The sequence below is a fragment of the Notothenia rossii genome, assembly GCF_949606895.1.
Source record: "Notothenia rossii genome assembly, chromosome: 2".
Taxonomy (NCBI): domain Eukaryota; kingdom Metazoa; phylum Chordata; class Actinopteri; order Perciformes; family Nototheniidae; genus Notothenia; species Notothenia rossii.
Window position 1 is genome coordinate 34,738,815 of NC_136904.1, and position 11,376 is coordinate 34,750,190.

At 40.4% G+C, this 11,376-nt stretch overlaps 1 protein-coding gene across 1 annotated transcript; it reads right to left on the reverse strand.

Annotated features, from left to right (window-relative positions):
• Nucleotides 1-1,615: 1,615 nt before the first annotated feature.
• LOC307028857 (ras-related protein Rab-11A) lies at nucleotides 1,616-11,364 on the reverse strand. The gene is made up of 5 exons (XM_079664211.1): nucleotides 11,178-11,364; nucleotides 8,757-8,952; nucleotides 7,843-8,036; nucleotides 7,190-7,270; nucleotides 1,616-3,941 (listed from the first exon to the last, which is right to left on the reverse strand). The coding sequence occupies exons 1-5, from the start codon at nucleotides 11,215-11,217 to the stop codon at nucleotides 3,805-3,807; spliced, it is 648 nt and encodes a 215-aa protein (XP_079520337.1). The 5' UTR covers nucleotides 11,218-11,364; the 3' UTR covers nucleotides 1,616-3,804.
• Between the last annotated feature and the right edge of the window lie 12 nt (nucleotides 11,365-11,376).

An 11,376-nucleotide genomic window follows, 5' to 3' on the forward strand; every position in this document is an offset into this window, starting at 1 on the left:
ATGATCTAAAACCGAAATGCAGCAAATCCTCACATCTTAAAAGATGGATCCAGTTGTAAAAACGGACAGAGATCCAATTCATCCAAATTACATTTTTAACATTGGTATTGGATATTTATTTAACTATACTTTACTGTAAACTTATTACCAGATACATTTTATTTGTATTATTTCCAGATAACATGCAAGTTTAAGTCTGCCTGTTATAAGTAGCTACGTATTTACTTGAATTAGACTAGTGCAGAGTTGGCTAACAGTTTAGCTACAGTTGCAAGAAAAAGTATGTGAACCCTTTGGAATTACCTGGATTTCTGCATAAGTTAGTCATAAAATGGAGGAAGCCACTGCTGTCCAGAAAAAACATTGCTGCACGTTTGAAGTTTGCAAAAGAGCACCTGGATGTTCCACAGCACTACTGGCAAAATATTCTGTGGACAGATGAAACCAAATTTGAGTTGTTTGGAAGGAACACACAACGCTATGTGTGGAGAAAAAAAGGCACAGCACACCAACATCAAAACCTCATCCCAACTGTGAAGTATGGTGGAGGGAGCATCATGGTTTGGGGCTGCTTTGCTGCCTCAGGGCCTGGACAGATTGCCATCATCGACGGAAAAATGAATTCTCAAGTTTACCAAGACATTTTGCTGGAGAACTTAAGGCCATCTGTCCACCAATTGAAGCTCAACAGAAGATGGGTGATGCAACAGGACAACGACCCAAAGCACAGAAGTAAATCAACAACAGAATGGCTTCAACAGAAGAAAATACGCCTTCTGGAGTGGCCCAGTCAGAGTCCTGACCTCAACCCAATTGAGATGCTGTGGCATGACCTCAAGAGAGCGATTCACACCAGACATCCCAAGAATATTGCTGAACTGAAACAGTTTTGTAAAGAGGAATGGTCCAAAATTCTTCCTGACCGTTGTGCAGGTCTGATATGCAACTATAGGAAACGTTTGGTTGAGGTTATTGCTGCCAAAGGAGGGTCAACCAGTTATTCAATCCAAGGGTTCACATACTTTTTCCACCCTGCACTGTGAATGTTTACATGGTGTGTTCAATAAAAACATATAATTGTTTGTGTGGTTTTAGCTTAAGCAGACTGGGTTTGTCTATTGTTGTGACTTAGATGAAGATCAGAACACATTTTATGACCAATGTATGCAGAAATCCAGGTAGTTCCAAAGGGTTCACATACTTTTTCTTGCAACTGTATTTGCTATACTATATTGAGACAGTCAAAGGACAGATTACTTCCTGTATACGTATATGACGTTACCTCATCACCCCTTTTGGCCAAAATGGCACCACATTTGTCATGGTCACTGGGATGTTGCATTTACACATTCACTAAATTGGAATAACATGGAGTTTAGAATTATATTATTGCTTTTATAAAATAGGCCCTGCACACAATTTTTAAGCAAACTTTGAGGCACAGCTATAGCAATTTTTTGTACAGACTTCTAAACTTAGTGAAATGTTTAGGTTGGTGTTGTCCCAATACAGTATGCGAAGGATGAGTTTAAAGAAAAATGATACTCACAGACAGATTAATTATTTTACAGTTAAACAATGTAGATCCTAAGTAAAATACAAGATTATATAAAGGTTTATGACTGGTGCGCTTTATTAAGATGAGCTGATAACTTAAGATATAGACAGAATTGTACAATTTATCAATCTGTACAAAAACATAAAACCATTCAGTTTGACCCCCCTCTCACATTGTAACCCTCCAAGTTCATTGAAATGACATTATTTCACTTTTAACACGTTTTCACTGGAATTACAGTCAGTCAATATAGTAAAAAAGAAATCAAAACACACTATTTAAAATAAAAAAAAACAGAACAATGGAGGTACATGAATCAGAAATCATATTTTAAATAGAAAGGAATCACTTTGTCCTCAGCTCGTTGAGTGTTGGGGGGGCTCGGCTGGCGGCGCCGTCTGTTCTATGAAACGCCATTGGCACCGCCAGCCAGGCTCACACACTCCGGAGCTGCCCATCCACCCTCAGCCTCTAAACAAACACACAAAGCTCATGTCTGCCAACACCACCACACACTGACACGGCTATTACCTGGAAACTCAACAGAACACACACTCGGGCAAAGTAGGTTGTTAGCGAGCATTCTGGACACATCTATTAGCTAACCCTTAGCGGATTTCATGGACAGTAATGATAGCTACGTAAGGCGATACGACACAGAGTTGCAGTCGTAACAGAAAGCCATGCATTGTGTTGAAGTCAGAGGCAGCTCGGTGTACGTAGGCTTAATGTGACGGGGACAGCACGGGGGGCGGGGTTAATGGTGGTGGGGGGGTGACGGAGAGCTGTTAGCAGGTGGTGAGAGGCGGGACAGGTGAAGGAGGCACTGTGACCAGAAGTTGGCAAGAATGTGTCTGAATCCCTAAAGTGTTTCCTTGATTCCTCGCCTCGTCTTCAAGCTTTTTTGTGTTAGTTAGAGGATGTAAGGAAAGACTTTGAGACTCAGGCCATATTTTTGTTTTTTTGAAAAGTGGCACCGTCCTAACAGCGGTTCATAGTATCTGACAAAAGAGGTCCAGATTCTCCTCGTGCAGTACAAATCTAACCCTAGACAAGAAAGCATGTATTAACGATCAGTGCAAGGTTGTGACGCTCATGAATCCAGCCTACAGGGTGAAAGACATTTCATATTTCTCAGGTGCGTCCTAACTACAGTTCTGTGGTTACATGCTAAGTATAATTCGCAGGAGAATTTTGATTATAATATCATTGAGTATCATAAGAACGTTACATCTCATACTTCCACTGCTTTTTAATTCCTTCATTTGCACTAAGAAACAAAAGAGCCATGTGATTCTGCACAGTCTGCATTCTGTTCCCTAAGCAAGAAAAGGACTAATATGTCTTCAATCAGGAAATCATTCTCAGTATTCTCTGCGTGAAGCCACACGGAGACTTAAAGTGGAACATGAACAATCTGCATATACATGAGTTGTGTTGAGCTTTCACGGCGACATTACACACACCCTCACGGCAATGATAGTGTTCTACAAAGAGTCCAGATTGAGTCTGTCGCCTGAAAGACATGCAGCGCAGCAGAGACATGCAAAGCTGGCCCGACCCCGCGTGGACGAAGACGCCTGCTCACGCCCGACTCTCTCCACTGCGCTAACTGGAGCTCGGCAAAATAAAGTGTTTACATTTCAATAGCATGGTATTCACAGCAATCAGATCAAATGGTATGACACTACCGGAGCAGAGAGTCTACTCTGAGCTCCGTACATCCACATGTTTCCAAAACAGTACATTGCACTAAAGAGGGAATACACTCAGAGCAACTTTGATGTGCCTTAAATTCATATATACCTAGTAGTAGATAGAGAAAGATCATACAAAATGTGAAGAAATCAACATGAGCACAAAGTATGAAAAGGAAAATCACATTCATATATTAAGACATTTGTGACAGCGCATCTACAGTAATGAAATCTAAAGTGATATGAAATGCCTGCTGTCCTGCAGTAGCCTAACGACAGGGGGGGCTTTGCTTGGGGGGGGGGGGGGGTCTCCCCCACGCGGTGACTTCTTATACCGGGATATATTTACTTGGGGAGGGGGTGGGGTCAGGGCGGGGGAGGCAGGTACAGGTGAGGTGCAGAGGGGGGGTCCTCCCGCACCAACAGTACACTGAGGCAGTCTATTTTCTGAGGGAGGGGCTTCAGGAGGTGAGAGACAGGGAAGGGAGGGGGGGAGGCGAGGACCGTGGAGAGAGAAGGGGGGGGGGGTAGCAGCAGATCCGGAGCGGGCTAGATGTTCTGACAGCACTGCATCTTTGGTTTGTTCTCAGTGGGCTGCACCTGGATGTTGACCACGTTGTTGCTGGGGGACATGTCGCTCTCCTGGCGCTCCGACATCTGCTTCTGGGACACGATGCGGTAGATCTCTGGGGGGGGTTACATTCTGTTAAACTCTTACCATGTCCAGCTTAAAATCTGCCACAGACAGCGCACAGAAGGTTGCTTTTGCTGAATTATTTATACGTTTTTAGAATCAGAAACGGGTTTCTTGCCAAGTAGGTGAACACATACAAGGAATTTGTGTTGGTGTTTTGGAGCATACATAAACGTACATACAAATTCAAATAAAACAGTGATAACAAACTATTTTAAGAAAACTATAATAACATAAAAATATAGCAATAATTACACTGTTTACAGCTTGCTTTCAACTCTGCGTGCATTTTTCTGCTAATATTCATATTTGTCTTCTTTATAAAACTTCAAGCAGCAGCTCTTGTATACTCAGACCACAGGATTATTCTTTATCTATATATTTACAGAAGGCATGTGCCATCTTTTAAAATGTGTATGACCCTTTCAGTCCTATGTTAGCATGGCTAACCTACAGCTAAACGTGCTGATTAGCTTAAGATAAAAGGCAGCAAGATGCTCCCCTCCTCCACAGATAACTACTTTCTCTGACAACTTATTTGAGAAGTGCATTGCTAGAAAACAAAAATGTAAGTTTTAAGTTAGTGTAGATGTGAATATACTACCTGGGAATGGCACCTCTTTACCAATGTCTCAAAACAATGGAAACGCGCATGCTAACACGGCTAATTAGCAGCCACAAGACTTCCCAGATATACGAGGGCTGTGAGCGGGGTAATTCATTTACAAGTGGTTGCCCTGCGGTGAATTTTCTTGGTTCAAAGCCTAAGACTTAATCAGCAAGACTATAAAACAACTGGAAGTGTCACATTTTGCTTTAAATGACCTGCTGTACTGTCTAACCAAGGACAAAGCAGAATGACTTTTGTTGAAAGACTATTTCCTTTTAGCAATGTATGATAGACTTTGGGCTGGAAAATGTACATTTAGGAAATAGGATATGTACATTTTATATTTCGTAATACAAAGCCATATTTATTAAATGTTCTCAGTAAGCATCTACACACTCGTAATATAGGCGGTGGTGTGCACATTGCTTGTTAGATGCGGTGAATCAATCAGCTGGGAGTACACACAGTGTGGTTTTTGCTTTGTCCTGCAGCTGTAAATGCTGTAGTGGAATACTGCACTAGAGCACAACATGTGGATTATTCTGCCGCTGAATATAGTCCCACACAAATGCAGTGTCACAGCTGTTCAGAGCAAGGTAATACATAATGTAATCATGAAGCCTTTATTTGGTTAAATGGATAAGGATACCGATAAACTAACAGTCAATGTAGTGATGTTTAAAGGATAAGTACTAGAAATCACATAAAGACACATTTTGAATGTTTTCACAGGTAAAAAGTACCAAGACATTATTGGTTTTGGTCTTTTTATGAAATTTGTTGACAATAAGATGAACACAACAAACCGATAAAGGCTTTGATACAGATTTTGCAGCAGGACCATTAACACAGAGAAACAAAGTGTTATCTTTGCACTCAGTCATCTCACCAGTGATAACAAAAGGCAAGCCACTCCTATATGGGCTCAGAACAGTCTCATAATACACACATGCACACAGAAGGATTCACACTTGTATTTCATGATCCGCAAAAGGATTCACACTTGTATTTCCGGATCCACACTTGTGTTTTTCAATGCACACACAAATGTGTTCCGTTTCATATGTATACGTAAATAAAATCCAAATACAGAAAAAAGTTGTACATATGTATTTTTGATCCACACATATTTGTTTTCCGTTTAAAACCCCTGAACCTGCAAACACAAACCGCTTTCTGTGCACGGATCGCTGTGCATTCGTGTGTGGGTTTTTTGAGACTCCCCTCACGGTCAGCCGATTCGTACTTGTAATTTCTCTCATCTATAGCCAATCAGATGTCTCCTCCAGTCTAAGCCAATCACATGAGCGCGCCCCCACGAGGGTATGATTTATTGCGTTCATGACACTTCATATATACGCATTTTGCGCAGTCCGGTCAGCTCGCTAAACAGAGGGCGGAGCATCAGGTGATCATGCAGAGCTGCGTCTCTCCGTCAGACTCAGCAGCTGATCTGATCTCTCTCTCACGTCCGGTTATACTTCACTCGCGTTTATGTCCATATCGATCAGATCCAGCTTTCCTGATCGGCCTTTATAGAGAGCACTGATCAAACTATTTAGAGGGAATATCGGCCGATAATGCCTGGCGGGGCTCCCCCCCCCGTTGACAGTTCACTGTCTAGCACTGGCTTCGTAGTGCACTGATCGATTAGGCTAAGCTAACCTGTAGCTGCTCCCTCCACACTCACAACAACTTCATACAGACATAAATAAAGCAGCTGTATTCGCCATTCAGGAAACACATTTAAAACGGTTTTGCCTGCCGTGTTAGTGAACACAAGCATTCATCAATGGTTCGGAAAGTGGCGCTGTACCTTAATAACATAAAGGCTTGTATTTGCGTGCATTTCCTGTTCGGAAAAGGTGGCAATGTACTGAGAGTGGAGGTGTCCTGAGATTAGCGGACATGTCAGCTCCGGACTGCGCAAAATGCGTACATGAAGCGCTACGTCATGAACGCAAGAAATCTACCCTCGTGGGGGCGCGCTCATGTGATTGGCTTAAAATGAAGGAGACATCTGATTGGCTATAGATAGAAAAAATTACAAGTACGAATCGGCTGACCGTCAGGGGAGTCTAGAAAAAACCCACACACGAATGCACAGCGATCCATGCACAGAAAGCGGTTTGTGTTTGCGGGTTCAGGGGATTTAAACGGAAAACAAATATGTGTGGATCAAAAATACATATGTAAAACTTTTTTCTGTATTTGGATTTTATTTACATGTATATGAAATGGAACACATTTGTGTGTGCATTGAAAAACACAAGTGTGGATCCGGACATACAAGTGTGAATCCTTTTGCGGATCATGAAATACAAGTGCGAATCCTTCTGTGTGCATGTGTGTATTATGAGACTGTTCTGAGCCCATACTCCTAAAAGATAAGCCGTTCATATATTGCGTGATAAAAAGTGAGTCCAGTATCTCTGCCCGGTAGCACAAGTTCACTCCCCACCTGACTTCCCTCTCACTGTAATCTAACTTATAAAGAGGACACTGTTTCATTTCCTCATTCAATGTGAGGTCTGTGGACTAGTTTTACAATGTGTTCAAGTTTAGGAGGTGGTTACTGTGGAGTATGAAATTGCAGAAACAGGCATGTTAAGCATTAACGCAGTACACACCTGTCAGGATGGTCTGGAAGGCTGTCTCAACGTTGGTGGAGTCCAGAGCCGATGTCTCCAGGAAAGACAAACCATTCTTCTCTGTGGGGGGGAGTGAAGCAACACGTTATATGTCCAACATGTCACATTCCACAGATAGCAGAGCAGTGAAACCCTTTAAACACAGATTTGTGAACGTGAAACTCGTACCAACCACCATTACATCATTTCACCACTACATTACATCCAATCCCCATTACAATGCTTTTATCAGAATCATTAGGAATTTGAGAGGAGGGAGGAAGAAATTGTTTTGTCAGTCACAACGTCACAAGTCCAGAGTCAAGTACTGAGTCAAATCAAGTCGCAATTCCTATATGACCGCAAAGTTATCATATCCAAACTCATTTATCTTTGGTAAAAAAAAATGATAGCATATCATCTTTTTTTTCCTTTGAGCTTTGGAGAGGGTAGCAAGTATTTATTTTCAAGTTTAGGGCGAGTCACTGGTGTAAAAGGGGCCCTATTATGCGTTTCTCTTTCCTGTTGTGTTATATAGGTTTGTGTGCATGTAAATGGTCTGGGAAGGCTAAAATCCAAAGGTCACCTCCAGAAGGGTTTCTCTTCTTTTTTATATTTCTTTGATATTTGTATAAACACTACGACAGTCTCACCAGCAAAAGCCCGCGCCTCGTCAGTGGGGACGGCGCGGAGGTGACGCAGGTCGCTCTTGTTGCCCACCAGCATGATGACGATGTTGCTGTCGGCGTGGTCCCTCAGCTCCTTCAGCCAGCGCTCCACGTTTTCATAAGTTAGATGCTTTGCAATGTCATAGACTAGGAGAGCCCCCACCGCCCCGCGGTAGTACCTGCAGCACAGAGAGCCAAATCACAGCAATATTAAAGGAGAGCACTATGATTCCACTCCAACATGTCCATGTCAGCCTGTGGAGTTATTCCAGCAGGAAACCTCAGAGGCTCATTGGGTTTCAGCACATTGTCTGACATTTGTCCAACAGCTTGATATTTCTGATGTGCTTTAGGTGTAGGATTGCAGGAAGTGAGAGATTGAAAGCTCCAACATGGACATTGTTTGTGTCTTGATGTCACCTCTACCTCCTGTTTAAGCAGGCATACAACGGCTCAGCAGGAGTTCATAAGTCACACACTGTGGAGAAAATATGAATGACTGGACTGAGAACATTTTGTTTTTGAAAAGAATAAAAAGCAACAAATACAGATTAAAGAAGAATATTTATTTAAATAAAAATATGTTTTGATCTTTCTTCATTTGTTCAATACATTATTGGCATTTAGAAAGTAGAAATACTTGCTTTGAACAACATGAATACATGCACAAAAAAACATACAAAATGTTATTTGTTGTTTAGAAAAATCAATACATCCCTAACATAATTTAAAAAATGCAGTTCAGGAGGAGGTTTTTGAAATGAATCTGATAAATAACAATTCTGGAAGATTGAAAGGAGCCGCCCTTTAAAGTACACTCTGAATAGTTGAATCAGCTGTGTGTATTGGACTAAAGTCTGTTGGCAGACAGTTGTACTGTTTCTCTCCTCTGAACTCACGCTGAGGTGATGGCTCTGTAGCGCTCCTGCCCCGCTGTGTCCCAGATCTGAGCCTTCACCGTCTTGCCGTCCACCTGGATGCTGCGCGTGGCAAACTCCACTCCGATGGTGCTCTTACTCTCCAGGTTGAACTCGTTGCGAGTGAAGCGGGACAGCAGGTTACTCTTCCCCACCCCCGAGTCACCAATGAGGACCACTGAGACACAGAGTACAGAGAGCAAGGTTTAATACAAACTATAAGAATGATATACGTTAGAAAATGTACTTCTCTAAATGTCCACCTGTATGCGTCTTACTTTATGAGATTGTTTTACAGTAAAAATGTCAAACACTCTGGTTTATGATACTCATTTTGAGGATTTGCTGATTTTTAATTTATTTTACAAGACACTAAACTGAATAGCTTTGGACTGATTGTTGTTATGATAAAACGAGTTACTTCAATTATATATATATATATATATATTGTTACATTATTGCATTTTTTGTGACAATTCAAATAATAAATGATAACCGAAAACAATTATGAAAACAATTGTCGGATTATTTAATGTTGAAAAAGAGATTCACCCTAGTGTTAATGATGCATTACAACGTGTTATACACATATTGCCTACTCAGTTAGGTGTAATAAAGGTACTCATACAGTATGTAAGCATGCTTAAGCTTTTTATACTTGGTGCTCTTTTATTCCTTTAACTTTTTTCATCAATTTCACTTTATAATCTATACTGTATTCTTATTTGACTTTGTGCATGTTGTTGTGCGTTGTGCATTGTAGCTGCCAGAATATGTTGAACCTTTAGAACCTGTATGTGTTAGGGTATTAAGTCATCTTTAATTTATTACCAAAGAAACATTTATTCCAAATGTTGTCGAACTAAAATTGTTGCCCGAGGAGGTAACACAAGTTTACTCCACCACCTCAACAGAAAGCACTCATTGGAGTACGAAGAATGTATGGTAATATGATCTGTTTGAACAACCAACGCTGGTGAGATTTCTAAAGTCATGTAGAGTCAAACGTATAAATGTAAATGCATTTCCAATTATTGAAAAATAAATAAATACCGTGATAATGTTATAACTTTGAAAAATACCGTGATATGAGTTTTTTGTCATACCGCCCAGCCCCAACTTATTGTATGTTGTTCAATAAGGCAGTATATAGACAGGTAATAAGGACCAAGTATGCGGTGCTAAAGTACACGTAATGCTAAAGTAGTGTACACGTAATGCAAAACCAGTGTCAGAATGATCTGTGTTGGAAAGTCAAACATTCTTGAGAACTGTACCTTTTGTGGTCATTGTACTTCACTTGAGTATTTCTATTTGTTTTACTCCTACTCTACTAAATCCCAGAAGGAAATATTTGAGTCTTTACTCCACTACACGCGACTTTCAGATTATTATTATTATAGATTTAACAACCCAGCATTATATAAAGTAGTTGAATTAATGGAATACACTTTAAATAATCATAGAAAACAAACCAAAAATATAACACAACCACATAATATTAAGCACATCATTAATCCATTAAAAAAATTAAAACATATTGTTAAATTGAAATTTTTTATATCTAATCGGAACACTATAAAATAGTCAAAAACAATTTTTTGACTCTATAACAGTGGAGTAAAAATAACAATATTACTAAAATAAAATAAAAGTACCTTAAATCTTAATTTAGGTACGGAACTTGAGTAAATGTACTTCGTTACTTCAGGAGGATCTCAGTTTGTTTACACTGACCTCATTTTTTGCCAAGCCGGAGCTGCAGTGCAGTTAATAAATTAACACTTTAACTGGAGCTAGTTAACGTTAGCTGCAGGATTCAACGTAAACTAATGATTAAGCGTACACTTAGATTTTCGTTTCGTTAATTATTCTGTTCGCTTGGCTGGTTAGATACTATAACAAAATCAGCGATACGCACAGATATAAGTGCTTCACAATAAAAACATAAAATAAAACAGTAGACACTGTAATGTTTGAATAACCAGGTAAGAATAAATATAGTAGAGGAATAAAGTTAAACAATGGATGATTACAATATAATGCAATAACGGTGAACGTTAGGTGTGTCGGATGTGAAGCTGGTCCGCGCCCACTGATAGCAAGCTAACATCAGCTAACTGCTAACGTTAGCCTACGTTCAAGACGCCCTGTCGTTTAACGATAACTACCGTAAGGTGACGAACTGACTGCTCATATAACCTCCATTGTTCACAGAAGGGTGGCTTCAAGTCCTGCACATTGATTAAACATGCTGACATCTCTCCTAAAGCTCGGTGAAAAGCACTCGGAGCACAAAGGTTGACTGCGGCTAAGTTAGCATAGCCTGACAGTTAATCAGCTGGCCCGTTTTACACTGTCAGCTAACAAGACAATAAGGAGAAAAAAAGGCTTTGGTTTTACCTTTGAACAAATAATCATATTCATCATCTCTAGTACCCATCGTCTTATTGGGAAATGGCAAGTCCAAGATTTAATTTGTGTTAATTAAAGAAAAGCGATGATCTACTGTATTTTATTCTTCTTCCAACGGGAATCTGTTTGGAAGCCCTACTTCCGTAATTCCTTCTTCTTCTCTGGCAGAGTGTCAGCAGCACACAGA

Excerpts from the sequence above, each read along its gene's own strand:
- LOC307028857 (XM_079664211.1), bottom strand. The coding sequence starts at position 11,217 with ATGGGTACTAGAGATGATGAATATGATTATTTGTTCAAAG. Across the intron at positions 7,271-7,842 it reads CGAGGCGCGGGCTTTTGCTG|AGAAGAATGGTTTGTCTTTC; the intron begins GTGAGACTGTCG and ends TCCCCCCCACAG. Across the intron at positions 3,942-7,189 it reads CTTCCAGACCATCCTGACAG|AGATCTACCGCATCGTGTCC; the intron begins GTGTGTACTGCG and ends AACCCCCCCCAG.